Source organism: Heteronotia binoei, chromosome 1 (assembly GCF_032191835.1).
Source record: "Heteronotia binoei isolate CCM8104 ecotype False Entrance Well chromosome 1, APGP_CSIRO_Hbin_v1, whole genome shotgun sequence".
Lineage (NCBI taxonomy): Eukaryota > Metazoa > Chordata > Lepidosauria > Squamata > Gekkonidae > Heteronotia > Heteronotia binoei.
Window position 1 is genome coordinate 216,487,399 of NC_083223.1, and position 16,284 is coordinate 216,503,682.

Consider the following 16,284-nt stretch of genomic DNA (forward strand, 5'->3'; position numbering starts at 1 on the left):
ATGTCGCAGAACTGATACAGAGTGGTGTAATGGTTAGAGTGCTGGACTTGGATTTGTGAGATCTGGGTTTGAAACCCTACTTTACCATAGAAGCTTATTGGGGGACCAGTCATTCTTTCAGCCTAACTTACCACATACTGTTGTTGATAAGAGGATAAAAAGGAGGGATGAACACTTTTGTAAGGGGCTTTGGGTCCACATTGGGTATAAAACTGGGGTTGTTGTTCAGTTGCACTGTCGATTCCGACTCTTTGCGACCCTATGGACAAAGTCACGCCAGGCCCTCCTGTCTTCCACCATCTTCCGAAGTCTGCCCAAATTCGTGTTTGTTACATCAGTAACACTGTCCAGCCATCTCATCTTTTGCCGTCCCTTTCTTCTTTTGCCTTCTGTCATTCCTAGCATCAGGATCTTCTCCAGTGAGTGCTCCCTTCTCATTTGGTGGCCAAAGTATTTGAGCTTCAGCTTCAGCATCTGACCTTCCAGGGAACAGTCTGGGTTGATTTCCCTTAGGACTGGCTGATTTGATCTTCTTGCAGTCCAAGGGACTCTCAAGAGTCTTCTTCAGCATCACAGCTCAAAAGCATCTATTCTTCTGCGCTCGGCCTTCCTTATGGTCCAGCTCTCACAGCCATACATTACTACTGGGAATACCATCCCTTTGACTATACGGACTTTTGTTGGCAGGGTGATGTCTCTACTTTTTATTATACTGCCCAGTTTCGCCATAGCTGTCCTCCCAAGGAGCAAACGTCTTTTAATTTCATGGCTACAGTCACCATCTGCAGTGATCTTGGATCCCAGAAATGTGAAGTCTGTCACTACTTCCATGTCTTTCCCTTCTATTTGTCAAGGTGTGATGGGGCTGGATGCCATGATCTTAATTTTTTTGATGTTGAGTTTCAAGCCTACTTTTGTGCTGTCCTCTTTCACCCTTAGCAAGAGGTTCTTTAGGTCCTGCTCACTTTCTGCCATTAGAGTTGTGTCATCTGCATATCTGAGGTTGTTGACGTTTTTTCCCGGCAATCTTAATTCCGACTTGTGCTTTATCCAGGCCAGCATTCCGCATGATGTACTCTGCATATAAATTAAATAAGCAGGGTGACAATATACATCCTTGTCGAACTCCTTTTCCTATTCCAAACCAAACAGTTGTTCCATATCCCGTTCTGACCGTTGCTTCTTGACCCTTATACAGGTTTCTCAGGAGGCATGTGAGGTGGTCTGGTACTCCCATCTCTTTAAGGACTTGCCACAGTTTGTTGTGATGCACACAATCAAAGGCTTTAGCACAGTCAATGAAGCAGAAATAGACGTTTTTCTGATACTCCCATGCTTTCTCCATAATCCATCGAATGTTGGCAATTTGATCTCTAGTTCCTCTACCTCTCCGAAACCCAGCTTGAAAGTCTGGTAGTTCCCGATCTACATACTGCTTAAGCCTAGCTTGTGGAATCTTTAACATGACCTTGCTGGCATGTGAAATGAATGCAATGGTGCAATAGTTTGAACATTCCACAGCATTACCCTTCTTTGGGATTGGAATATAAACTGATCTTTTCCAATCCTGTGGCCACTGTTGTGCTTTTCAAATTTGTTGACATAATGTGTGCATCACTTTAACAGCATCATCTTTTAGGACTTTGAATAGCTCAACTGGGATACCATCATCTCTGCTCGTTTTGTTGTTAGTAATGCTTTCTAAAGCCCATTTGAGTTCACACTCCAGGATGTATACTGGGGTATATGTATATAAACAAATGACAAATAAGTAAAATTGTTTTAAACTTGCTGCTGTACACTTTATGTTGTTTTTGTGTCCTTGCAGCTTCTGCTGCTTTTTAAAGCTTCCTTGAGTCTAAGGAGAGGAGATAGAGTCAAGGCCCAACTAGAAATATCAACAGCTGAACCGATGTTATTCTATGACAGAGGACATCATAGAATACCTTAAGATCTCATCTACTGAAGTACCAGTAACAGTACTACCATAAGAAGCTGTAGAACCAAATTTGAGTCCAGCAGCACCTTTAAGACCAACAAAGATTTATTGAAGGTATGAGCTTTTTCGTGCACACAAAAGATGGTATCAAAAACTATTTGCTATTGGTCAGTCTTTTAGCAGATATTTTTACTTTATAACAGAAATTCTAGGGTCACAGCAGCAAACACATTATTCCTAGGTGCCCTCTCTCAGATCAAAGAGCCCAGGCAGCCCTTAGGTTTACTGAAGGGCTATGGATGATGAAAGACAAGGGAGGAGATGCAAGATACTTCCCCAGATTTGTAGTTTGAGGGTGCTGCTGGACCTAGGTCTGCTGTTGGGTAACAAAATGGCAGCAATGGCCAGGGGTATTGCTCACCAGCTTTGGCTGGTGGGTCAGCTGTGGACCTTTCTTGGCAGGAAAGATCATGCCACCATGGTGCATGCCCTAGACTAAATTACTTCCATGCATTCTATGTCCTTGAGGACTGTCCAGCAGTTATGGTTTGTACAGAATTCTGTAGCCAGAATGTTAACTGGAATGGGTCACAGGGACCTTGTTCTATCTATCCTAGCTCCTAATTTGCTTCCAGGTTCAATTCAAGCTGCTGATATTAATTTTTAAAGCCCTATATGGCTTGGGACTAGCATACCTTAAGGACTGCCTTCTCCCATATGAACCTACCCATCCACAATAGTCATCTCCAGGCCCACCTTTGGGTTAGGGTTAGAGTTAGGCTGGACAGGTGGCAACCCCAGTCTTCTCGGCTGGAGTGTCAAAGCTTTGGAATTTTGGACATTCATCTGTCTCCCTGTATCATTGCCTTCTGCCAGTGAATAAAGACTTTTTCATTTTATTTGGCATAGTCCAATAACTGTTATTTGTCCTCCTTCCCAGTTTTGATATATATTTATTCATTGAATTATTTTATATATGAACAAATACCCTTTTAATGTTGAAATATTTTAATGTCTTGATGTTTGCATTTAAATGGAAAGGCAGCACAGAAATAGTTTAATAACACAGTTATATGGGTAACATGGCTATCCCATTAAGATGCTGATGCTGGACCTCAGTCACATTGAGTAGGAACCTTTGTTTTGGAGCTCAAATATGAGTTTGCGATATTCATACTCTATTATTCTATACTGCCTCTCTCAGTAGTTCATTTTAACATAACCTGATTACTTCTGATAAACTGAATGAATGTTTTGTTCATCTCAAAAGATATGAGGCTAACTGATAAACTACCACAACCAACCTGTGCTTCCAAGTTTATCTATCGATCTTTTAAACGTAAAAAAAGGGTATTTTAAATAAAACATTTACCTTAACCCTGTGAATGGAGTTTGATGCTAGAGAAATATTGTCTATGTAGAGGCGACCGTAGTATTTAAAAAACACAACACAGTGATCTTTAAACATCTCCAGTTCAATTAATTTGGACTTTTCTTTTACTGCATATATGGACTGCCAATTCTCCAAACCACATGAATCAACTGGAGCCTTTATCAGCTATAAAACAAAGAAAAATCCACATGCTTATATTGAAACTAAAATTGTATGACACATGAACATTCTTGGAATGTGAGGGACACAGGCTTAGTTAACTTAGACTTGCATTGTGATAACCTTCCATTGGTGATTGGTTACATACATCTTAGTAGCTAATTTGGGATTCTCTGGGGAGGTAGCTGTATTTGTCCAGTTTCATAGCATCTGAAAGTAGTCAGGTGTTTCATCCTTAATTCCTAGTTATCTTCAGATGAAATGGTGAACCTACAATCTCTTTCCCACTGTCCCCTGAAGCAGGAGGTAATGTATATATACTATATATGGCTGTTAACTTTTGACCACTTGAGGGTAATAGAACAAAGGAAGGCATAACCAACCGAATAACACATTTTCTGCTTCTGCTCAAGTACCAGCCATCAATCAATATAGTACCCAGCTGAACAATGTTTGATATATTTTTTTTCAACTTCTTTTGCAGCATTTCTATATGCTTCCAAACATCTCAGCAGGAAAGACAATAAAATGATGAAATGGAGTCCACAAGGGCTAAGGAATGGAAATAGGCAGAATCATCCTTCTAGAACAGCATATATTGTAAAAATGAATGTAATGACAACAGCTGTGAGGGATCTACACACTGAGGACTGAAATGCAATAAAAATGGGGTAGGAAATAGCAGCATGAACTCCTTCACACTGGAACTAGAGTCTTTTAAAAAGATAACATAAATCTGGATTTTTAAAAATAGCACTATACCTAACCCAGCACTGTGAAATATCCATTGAACACAATATCCATGAATGGAATTGTGCAGTCTTGCTACATGACAGGTAACCAGTTGTTGATTTTAAACCAAACCAAACAAAATATTTCAGCACTGAGATGCAGAACACACAGCTTTAGTAAAAGGTGACCACAAAAAATAAGCAGAAGATTTATGAAATGGGCAGGCACTGCTTTATGGGAAATCTGAAACTTCACTCATATTTCTATCATATCTTTATCCTGACCTTTATTTAAGACCAGGACAGTGTACATAATTTCATCCTTCACCATTCAATTTTTACAGCAATCCTTTGAGATAGGTTAGACTGAAAGAAAATGTGTAGTCCAAGGGCACTCAAGTGAACTTCATGGGGGGATCAAAATCCAAACAATATATTTAACATAAAAACAAAAAAAAATTGAGATGAGTGCTCCCACATTGGGTAGTGTGGTAGGGGCAGGCACCAGGGCTGTAGCAAGGATATTTCCAGTCAGGGGGCAATGGAGGGAAGCGTTCTGACAAAATTAAAAATAAAACAATTACAATTAAAAAAATACAACAAATTCCAAAAATACTCACTTCCTTCCCTCTCCACTCACCTTGGCCAGTGGATCAAGGGGAGGAGGAGGGGGGAGAGGAAGTGCTACACATGGCAGGCAGAGCTGTGGTGGGGTCTCAGCTGCAGTCTGGTGCAAATGGCATCCCTGTTTTTCCCCTCAAGCATTAATGGATTGGAGGACCAGTGTGGGAATGGAGGGTTGGGCAAAGTTGAGGAGGAGGGCAGGGCAGGGTGCCAGCAGGTGGAGCCGGGCAGGCAGTGCACTGATGCAAAACCCCCTAATAAGGTCCATGGCACTGTCCCTCCAGGAATGAGCACCTGCCTCAGCTCCCAGCACTGCTTGTGGAAGTTGTCTAGAAGAGCAATCCTAGCAGCTGCCCTTGCTCCACTGTTCCCTTCCTCCCCAGGTACATTAGTGCTGCAAAAGGAAGACATGGTCCTAGTCCCTCCCTCCCCTTTCATGCAGCCCCCCTTCTTCCCAGATGGCATCTGCTACATCAGACAGGAATCTATCTCCAGCTTTCCTCCAGACAGTGCTGGCTTGAGAAGAGCTCCCAAGGCCCTGGCATGGCATGGGTGTGGTTCAGTGCTACCCTTCTATCCATTTGCCTATTTGCTCCTCCCTCCACCAAGCGAAGGCGAGTTTTGGGGCTGGCTCAGCTGTCTACTGCCAGCTCCCTCACTTTGCCTGTGCCATCCCCACCCCCAGGTCTCCCTCACTCCCTTCCTGATGGGAAGTCAGGGAACCTTGGCGGTAAGTTGGGGAGACAGGTCCTGAAGGGCCCTGCCATAGCTATAGGCCTGGCAGGTACTAAGCCTCTGAATGATGATGATGATATGGAACTTTAGAGTTCATTTCAAAATGATGAGACCATAGTTGGGAAGATAAATTGTAACTGCAACTCTCGGCTTGGCTTCGCGGACGAAGATTTAAGAAGGGTGCACCCCACCCAAACTGCAACTAGTATTATTAAAATGTCTGAAATTAGTGTATTTTAATTTAATTTAATTTAATTTTTAATTGATACCCTGCCCTATCCCACAAGCGGGCTCAGGGTGGTTTACAACACTAAAACAACAGGACTTCCGGGGAGGAAAATGGCGGGCTGAGTTGTCTCTCACATCGGGAGCAAGCTGAAGATCTTGTTCGGGGTAGTGGAGGGCAATCTAAGCCCACTGCCTACCTTTCTCAGTGAGAGAAAGGACCAAGACATGCACTTAAAACTTTGGAAGAGATTTACCTTGGCTGAAAAGGAACCCTGAAGGGGGTTCCTTTGAGGCTTTGAGGGGTCTCAGAAGTTTGCATAGTTATCGTCTGCAAGATCTTTCAGAGTCATCGATTTGGCATAAGCCCGTCAAGATCCTAACCTTCTGGGACAATTCTAAACAACTAAAGTTTTGGAAGACCAGTGGAACTTGGATAAGTGAAGAAAAAAAGGTACAGAAGCTCTCTTTTCACTCCGGAGTTATTTACAGACTAAAGGGATATATTAAAGGTGGGAAGAAAGGGAAAATATAAAACTTGCAATTAGAAGAAAGAAGTTGAGAAGTTGGGACTGTTTTAATACAAAAGACAGTGTTAAAAACTGCTAAAATTCGAAAAGGAAATTTAGTTGTGTCTACTTGCGGTTTGCGGTTTCCTGAAATGTAAATAGCCACGTTGCATTGGAATACTACTGGAAAAGCTCTTCAACCCTTCTGAGCAAGACAGGAAGTGCGTCAAGTATCGTGAGATTTCCATGAGAGTTGAAGCTGATAGAGACAGGAAGCAGTAAAGGAAAAAGCCTACTCTACATCATAGAGAAACATCGGCAGCCATTGCTGGGAGGTCCGATTTAAAATATTGTTTTAAAAAGAACTGGGACTTTAAAAATTGACAGAATCGACAGGAAAGAGGGTAAGAGGACAAGATCTATCGACTAAATTACTGGTGGGCTCCTGGGAGGACTTTAAAAGGGAAAAAAAATTTTTTTTTAAAGGGGAAAAATCGCGGCCGCCATCTTGGAATTTTTGAAGGCTTTTTTGATAAATATCTTGGCTTTGGAGGCTCAGAAACCAGCGAAAATAGGCTTGCTGGAAAGGGCAAGCTCTGCTCTATTGAACCTGACTGTCAAATTTCAAATTGGTGAAACTAAAAATTTTGTCATTTTTTAAAGGGGAAAAATTTCTTTAAAAATATATATCTGGGCTTGGGAAGCTCAGAAAAGAACAGAACAAAGACTAAATAAGAGAGAAAATTTAGACCTTTTGAACTTGGTAGCCAAATTTGTAAATTGTGAGACGGAAATTTTTGGTATTTTTATTTTATTTCCCTGCTTCTTGCCTAAATGTCAGAGCCCAGGCAGCCCCGAACAAGAGCCCTCTCATTAGAAAAAATGCAGGACCAAATGGAGGCTATGGAAGCCAGGATTATGAAAGGAGTTAATAAAATGATGCAAGAAATGAAGGAAGAACTTATTACAGTAATTAAAAAAGAAGTGGATGACCTTAAAGGCCAAATTGGGAAAATAGACAAGAAAGTACAGGAAGTGGAGGAGAAAGTTAAAGTACATGATACCACCTTGCTGAAAGTCCAAGAAAAAGTGACGATCCACGAATGCAAATTAATGGAAAATCAGATACGCTTGAGAGGAGTACCTGAGGAAGAGAATGATGATCTGAGAGGATATATAATAAACATAATTGCAGAATTCTTAGAAGAAGACCCTGACAAGACTAAGAATATGTATGATCATATGTATAGAGTCAATTCGTTACACGCCAAAAAAAACAACTTACCAAGAAATGTTGTTGTAAGATTTATGACAAAGGAAATGGTGGGAAGGATCATCAAGAAAAACTTTGAACAGTCATTGATAATAAGAGGTAGCAGAGTGAGAATAATGAAGGAGCTACCCAAAGAAGTGATAAACGACAGGAGAACATATAAAAAGTTGACAGAAAAACTGAAAGACAATGGCACAAGGTACAGATGGTTAATCCCTGAGGGTTTGAGCTTTGAACTTCAGGGGAAGAGAGTAACAATTACAAATGCTAGAGAGTTGAGGAGATTTTTTGAAGAAAATAAAGAATTTGCACCATGATGGATTACAAATTACTGTCTTGGAATGTTAATGGACTAAATTCACCACAAAAAAGAAGGGCAACTTTTCATTGGATTAAGAAGCAAAATTGTAACATAATTTGTCTGCAAGAAGTACACATCAAACAAAAGGATTATAAATTTTTATGGAATAAACAATTGGGAAGGGAATTCTTTTCATTAGCCAAACAGAAAAAAAGGGGAGTAGTCATTTATGTTAAACAGGACTTGGAGCCAAAACTGATGTTTAAAGATAAAGATGGAAGATTTGTAGCAGTGGAAATAACATCAAATGGGAAAAAATGCTGTTATTGGGACTATATGCACCTAATGGTGCAAAAGATGTTTTTTTTAAAGACATTATACAACAACTAGATGAGTTGACCTACGATCAAATACTCTTAATGGGAGATTTTAATGGAACAGTTGAGAACTCATTGGATAGATCCGGAGGGAAAAAAAATAGTGTGAAAGAAGGGAAATTGCCAAAGTCTTTCTTTGAGTTAGTCAAACAGGAAAACTTGGAAGATATATGGAGAAAGTTTAATCCTGAAGTGCGGGACTATACTTTTTTTTCTGCAAGACATAAGACCTTTTCTAGAATTGACATGTTGTGGGGAACTAGAGACTTAGGCCTTATAACAAAGAAGATAGATATTTTGCCTAAAATCGGTGCCGACCATAACCCAATAATGTGGATTACAAAATTGTCCAAAAGACTGAGAAGATGGAGACTGAATGAAGATTTGCTACAGAACAAAGAAACAGTGACTTTCCTGGGAAAAGAGACTAAGGAATTTTTCCAAATGAATGATAAAGAAGATATTGACTTCCAGACGGTCTGGGATACTTATAAAGCAGTAATGAGAGGGTTGTTGATTACATTGAACAACAAAGATAAAAGGGAAAAAGAAAAACAATTATTGGACATTCAAAATGAAATAAAGAAAAAAGAAGGTGCGTTGAGGAAAAGACCAGGGAAAAAAAAGATTCTAAGGGAAATATCAATATTACAAACTCAACTAAGACATTTACTAAACAAAGAAGTGGAATGGAACTTGAAAAGGCTTCAGCAGAAATCGTTTGAAGGAGCAAATAAGACAGGGAAATACTTGGCGTGGCAGCTGAAAAAAAAGAGAGAAAACAAAACAATTAGTAGAATTGTAATAGATGGAAGAGATGTAGTTACTCAAGAGGGAATAAAAAGAGAATTTTTTAAGTACTATGCCAAGCTGTTTAAAGGTGCTGAAGTAAAGAGAAAAAAGATAGATGAATACTTACAGAAAATAAAAATTGAGCCTTTAACTGAAAATATGAGAAAAATTTTGAATGACCCAATCGAAAAAATAGAAATTGAAGCAGCAATTAATGTGATAAAGCTCCCGGGCCAGACGGTTATACAGCTAAATATTTTAAAATTTTTAAAGATGAATTAATACCAAAATTACAGAAGCTGATGAATGTAATAAGAGCTAAAGGGAAGGTACCAAATACATGGAAGGAAGCTGTTATTTCTTTGATACCTAAAGAAGAAAGAGACGTCACAAATGTGAAAAATTATAGACCAATTTCACTTTTGAACAATGATTATAAAATATTTACAAGAATTCTGGCGGAACGACTTAAGCAATATCTGATAAATTTTATAAAGGAGGACCAAGCTGGTTTTCTCCCCAAAAGACAAATAAGAGACAATATTAGAACTGTTGTAAATATTGTAGAATACTATGAAAGACATCCAGAAAAGGAAGTAGCACTATTCTTTGCAGATGCAGAAAAAGCATTTGACAATTTAAATTGGGACTTCATGTTTGCAGTGATGGAAAAAATGGAGCTTGGAGAAAGTTTTATAAGAATGATAAAGGCAATATATTTTGAACAAAGGGCAAGGTTGTGCATCAATGCAGATCTTACAGACGAAATGAAAATTAGTAAAGGTACTAGACAAGGCTGCCCGCTTTCGCCATTGTTGTTCATAATGACTCTTGAAATTTTACTGATGCAGATCCAAGATGAAAAAGATTTAGAAGGACTACAAATAAAAGGGTATACCTATAAATATAGAGCATTTGCGGATGATATAATGTTTATAAATGAAAATCCCTTACAAGCTACACCGTTGTTGTTAACGAGAATACAAGAGTTTGGGGAGTTGGCAGGACTTTACATAAACAAAGAAAAATCAAAAATTTTATGTAAGAATATGCAGAAAAATAGACAACAAGAACTACAAAGACTAACGGGTTGTGAAGTTACCTCTAAGGTAAAATACCTAGGGGTAGAGATAACAATGAAAAATATTGATCTGTTTAGGAACAACTATGAAAAGCTCTGGCGCAAAATAGAAGAAGATATGCTAAAGTGGAACAAGCTCAATTTGTCATTGTTGGGCAGAATAGCTGCAGTAAAAATGAATATCTTACCAAGGATTATGTATTTGTTTCAAACTATCCCCATTGTGAAAGATGCTAGGCAATTTGATAAATGGAGAAGAAAAATCTCGGAATTTGTGTGGGCCGGGAGGAAACCCAGAATTAAAATGAAAGTCCTGATAGATGCAAAAGAGAGAGGTGGGTTTCAATTACCAGATCTGAAACTGTATCATGAAGCAATTTGTTTAGTATGGTTGAAAGAATGGATAACGTTATTAAATAAAAAACTTCTAGTGTTAGAAGGCCATGGGAAAAAATTCGGCTGGCATGCCTACTTGTATTATGGGAAAAAGAAGATGGACGGTCTTTTCTCTCACCATTATATAAGGAGCAACTTACTAAATGTGTGGATAAAGTACAAGAAATATGGCGATGAGAGAAGACCTCTGTGGATAGTGCCGGCTGAAGTGATAAAGTTAACGGCCAAAACAGTTAAGGAAAAACAACTATCATACAACCAACTACTAAAAATACAAAGTGGGAAAATAGAAATGAAAACTGCAGAAGAATTGAACTATAAATATGATTGGTTTCAAATGCAACAAATAAAAAGCTTGATGGAGAATGATATCAAAGCTGAAGGAATAAGGAAAGAGCAAACAGAAATGGAAAGAGTTCTGCTTGGAGATAATGAGAAATTAATTTCAAAAGTGTACAAATTACTTTTACAATGGACTACAGAAGATGAAGTAGTGAAATCTCAAATGATAAAATGGGCAATTAATGTAAATAAAGAAATAAAAATGGAATCTTGGGAACATTTGTGGAAAAACTCTATGAAACTCGCAACATGTCATAGTATTAAAGAGAACTGTTTTAAGATGATGTATAGATGGTACATGACTCCAAAAAAATTAGCAAAGATGAACAATAAGATGCCAGATAGGTGTTGGAAATGTAAAAAGCATGAAGGCTCTTTCTACCATATGTGGTGGACTTGTGAAAGAGCTAAAATGTTTTGGCAGATGATTCAACAAGAGATATCTAAGATCCTAGGATATGAATTTAAAAAAGAAGCAGAGACATTTTTGCTGGGATTACAAATGGAGAATTTTCCAAAAGAAGATAGAACTTTAATATGGTACTTGCTCTCAGCTGCTAGGACATTGTATGCGCAGTTGTGGAAGCAAGAAAAAATACCAGAAAAGTGGGACTGGACTTTAAAAGTTATGTCATGGAGTGAAATGGATAAGCTAACAAGAAAATTAAGAGACTGTGATTTAGAACTCTTTAATCGGGAGTGGAAGAAATTCAGAAGATATGTAGAAAAAGAGTGGAAAATAAAAGGACACTGGACAATTTTTGAAGATTAAGACCTTTAAGACAAGAATATAACTTTTGAAGGGTTTTCTTTCTTTTCTTTTTTTTTTTCCTTAATCAATTTTCGTTTTTTCTTGATAGTTAAAGGTACCTTTAATATCTGTTTTCTAAAAAATAACACTGGCGGGGGTCAATTATTGGGGGGTGGGGTGGGAGGAAAGTAAGATGTGGGGTAGAATGATGCTTTCATCTTAAGGCTTTTTTTTTATAAGCTGTAGAAATAGTTCTACTACCATATGTTACTAATAAAATTGTTTATACGTACAACACTAAAACAACATTAAAGTAAACCACATCAAAATTAAACAGCATTGTAACTACAAATATGTCAAATCAAATCAGAAAACCAGTAAAATCAGAAAACCAGTAATATTCCGAGTCCAGTACAAGGTGTTGGTCATTACCTTTAAAGCCCTATATGGCCTAGGACCTGTCTACCTTAGGGACCGTCTCTCCCCACACGTTCCCCAGAGAGTACTACGCTCGGGTTCACAAAACCTGTTGGTAGTCCCTGGGCCAAAGGAGGCCCGCCTAAAATCCACCAGGGATCGGGCCTTCTCAATAGCGGCACCCCATTGGTGGAACCAGCTGCCGGAGGAGGTACGGGCCCTGCGGGACCTAGGGCAGTTCCGCAGGGCCTGTAAGACAGCCCTCTTCCGGCAGGCCTATAACACCTAACTGATAATGAGAACACCTCTGGATGGAACAAAATGCTTTTATAGACCGCTGATTTTATCTTATCTTTGTTTTATTAATTATGGTTTTAATTGTATTTGTAAATGTTTTAAATCAAATTGTATGAATCACTATGCTGTGAGCCGCCCTGAGACACTTCGGTGAGAAGGGCGGGATATAAGTCCACTAAATAAATAAATAAATAAATAATCCATATAATTGGCAACAAACCACACAGCAGCATGTAGTTTGGAAGCTTTCAACACAACTTAAGCACCTTGATAGTAGGGTGCTGGGGAAGCGGTGACTTCAGAGGATGCCTGCTGGATCAATTAAAAGCCTGGCGGAAAAGCTCCATCTTGCAGGCCCTGCGAAACTTGGATAAGTCCCGCAGGGCCCAGATCTCCAGCAGGAGCTCATTCCACCAGGTAGGGGGCTGGACTTAAAAAGTCCTGGTCCTCGTTGAAGCCAGTCAGGTGTCCTTAGGACGAGGGATCACAAGAAGATATTGTGTAGCTGACTTCAGAGCCTGGGTGGGGAGGGGCTCGTATGGGGAGAGGTGGTCCTGAAGATATGCAGGCCCAAGGCCATGAAGGGCGTTAAAGGTAAGGACCAACACCTTGAAACGGATCCAGTACTCAAGGGGGTAGCCAGTGCAGTTCGCACAGCACCAGATGAATCTGTGCCCGTATAGGCCTCGATGCCAAAAACTGGGCTGCTGCGTTCTCTACCTGCTGCAGTTTCCAGAGCAGGATCAGGGGTAGCCACATGTAGAGAGAGTTACAATAGTCTAATCTGGAGGTGACTGTTGCATGAATCACTGTGGCTAGATCATGGGAGGTTAAGGTTGGGGACCAGCCTTTTGAACTATTTGAATTGCAGGTTGTATTTTAATGGACATCCAAATGTGTATCTGGTATGGATGCTGTGCTATCCAAATGTTCCACAGCTAAGCTCTTAAGACAATGTCAATAGTTACTAGCAGGTCAATATCTCATACCTTGTAGCCCATTGGGTCCCCATATGTAGTAAGAATGTACAAATCATTGTTTCTGTGCTCAACATGGTAAATAATTCCTTTTGTTCGTTGTTGCACGAGAACAGGAGGCTTAAAAGGGTGGTGACAGTCAACTAGCCACACTTCAGAAGTTGTCTTGCTATTACTATTTATAGTCAGAAAGCGCTTGTCTTTTGTGCAGTAGAGATCCACAAAATATCTGTAATCAAATAAGAAACAATGTAATTGTTAGGGAATATAGCACAAGTTCATCAGTGGGACATCCACGATATCTCGGCAGCAGAAAATGGCATAAAGGGTAAATGCAGAAAGTTATGTGGAGACATGCTATATACAGTATCCAATTTGTGAATGTGCATAAACTTAGGAACTTCATATATCCTAACAGATGAGATCCAAAACCCAGCAGTAGTTTTATATATGAACCCCACGAAGAGATGTACTGCAGCCATATCTAATGACATGGAAGGTGTAACATGAGAACTGTTATACGAGTGCCTACCTCCAAGCACATAACACTGTATAAGAAGGAATGGTCGAGGGGCCTGCTGAGAATCCATGATGAAGCTTCCATAGGTAACTTGTCTCTAGTAATTAGCAGCAGGAAAAAAGAACCCTCAGTTGTCCAAAGATTTTTTTTTAAGAATTTTTAATATTTTAAAAAGAATTTTTAAAAAGATCAAAACAACACTGAGCATAAAGCATATCATAAAGTCCTATTCAAGAATTAAAGCATATGACGAGTAATGTATAATAAATTCATTGACAACTCATTCATCCAGAGCACTGCTAAGCCATTGAATGAACTTCCTCATATAACACGCGGCCAAAGTGTAAAAGCTACATAAAATAACCCTCCAGATTTCATTCCCCTATAAGGAAAAAAAAGTTCAAGTAGAAATGATACTGCTATTATAGCCTAAATGTTCAGACTGATTTTTGATATTCAGTAATGACTGGTGCCTTCTACTCTGCACCCAATGCAACAAACTATATATGACTAGATATATAAAGTGAAATAGGGAAAAATGATCTTTTCTTTTGGTGCCATTTTAAATTATCTGTCCTGTTCCTACTTTAAAAAAATGCAAATTATTTTTGAGCTGAATAGATAAGTGAGAAAAAAAATCCAAATATATTTTCCTGTGCTATATAATGCAGTTATTTTCTACGTAACACTATTGGACTAAAAAGCTAACTCCTCATTTAATAGTCAATAGTCATAAAACCAGCAAAGCTGCTCTATATATGCTATATATCTACATGGAATATGTTGAAGTTTTGGCACTGTTAGCACTGTAGGGATTACTTACTTAATTCTATCAAGAGACAGCTGAAATAGCTTTTATATACTGTGATTTTTCTCTCTCTAAAAAGAGTTGGCAACTTGAACAACTTCACTATGGCTGACGTTATGTGATCTCTAGACACGTGCATGCATGTGTGTGAGAGAGAGAGGGCAATAAGAGCTGACCACTGTCAGGTACAGATGACTGTGCTAGATAGATGTTTAATCTAATCCACAATGACAGTCCTTCATATATGCATGAACTCGCTACACAGTCTTACTGAAGGATGCTCTGACATAAGAATGACCTTGACATTTCTAAACTCATTTACTTAGATATCCTAATATAGACTGCTTAAAAAATAGCACACGATAACAATACAGGGTAAAAACAAAATCCTTTTACTCTTGAACTTTCTCTTGAGCCTTGTTCTTCTAGAATGTAAGCTGGCTTAGCAGAGAAATCATTTATTCATTTCAAAACTGTAGTCTGCAACACAGTAATGTTAAAGGCTTGGTGTAAATGTATGGCATTTACACATGGCTAGTTTAATATATTTTACATCACTTCAGTGGCTAGATCAATTCTTAGGTTATTCAGGATTTTTCTTCTAAAGAAATCAGTTGCACCTCTAGAAGTTTGCAGATACAAAGCTGCCTTAAACTGAGTATCACAGACACTAGCACTCCACCTAATTACCATCTGCGGCTGAATGTGAGCTTTCTGCTTGCAAAGCCAGTGTTCTATCACATCTACACATAAAGAACACATAGCTTGCTTGGATTTGATGTTGTCTTGAGTAGTTCTCTCTGCAGCCCCACAGCTAGATTCTTCTCCTGCACACCCTCCCCCCTCAGATATCTCTGCGCATACCCTGAAGGGCCCAGTGAACACCTTCCCGCTCATACCTCCTTTGACTGATCAGAAAGCAGCCCCACAGACAAGTTTCTCTGAGCCCGTGAGCTATTAGGGAGTTATCCTTCTTAGTTGCTTTCTTTTTCTAGTAAGATGGATGTTAATCGGTAGATGTGAGTTTTAATGCAAAATGCAAAGCCACATAATGAGAACTCTAACCATAATGTATCTGCTTACCTTGCATTTTGTTCAGTATACACCAGCTCAAAATGTTTTTTACTAAAATCATACAAATATACTTCATGACACCGAAGGTTCTTCTGGACTGTATAAAACAGAATATCATGGGTAGCCCATTCTAGGGAGAGGGAAAGGAAAGTCAAATAAATACTTGGTTATTATAGAAAAAGTATTATACTGTTGGGATATGCAAAACAATTTAATTTAATTACGGTAACTCAAATAACTGGAATGCAAACAAACAAAAGAAAGCTTTTCATGTTTACAGCAGTACATGGTTCTTGAGATCCCAGTCATTAACTAGAGGCCTAAAATTAATGTGGAAAGCAACAAGAAAACATTGCAGAGGGTTAGAATCTTAATATATTATATTTTCTGCTTCCTGGCACAATATGGGCAACATTCATTGCTGCAGTGGAGCTAGAATAGTTAAAGAAAGAACCTTCAAAGGCCCTTCTATTAGGTATAATTGTATTTCTGTGAGCACTTAAACTAAAATACTTTAATGCTGAGAAACCAAAAAAAATTCCTATGGTTAGAATTTTCACTGT

At 38.8% G+C, this 16,284-nt stretch overlaps 1 protein-coding gene across 2 annotated transcripts in view; it reads right to left on the bottom strand.

The window, feature by feature from the left end:
• The window catches only part of PREPL (prolyl endopeptidase like), a 63,035-nt gene that overhangs the window by 32,555 nt on the left and 14,196 nt on the right, over positions 1 to 16,284 (bottom strand). For both annotated transcript variants that reach the window (XM_060247610.1, XM_060247619.1), the window contains exons 6-8: positions 15,731 to 15,851; positions 13,332 to 13,548; positions 3,312 to 3,497 (exon numbers count right to left, since the gene is read on the bottom strand). In XM_060247610.1, coding sequence (XP_060103593.1) covers positions 3,312 to 3,497; positions 13,332 to 13,548; positions 15,731 to 15,851 — 524 coding nt within the window. The remainder of the gene's footprint in view (positions 1 to 3,311; positions 3,498 to 13,331; positions 13,549 to 15,730; positions 15,852 to 16,284) is intronic.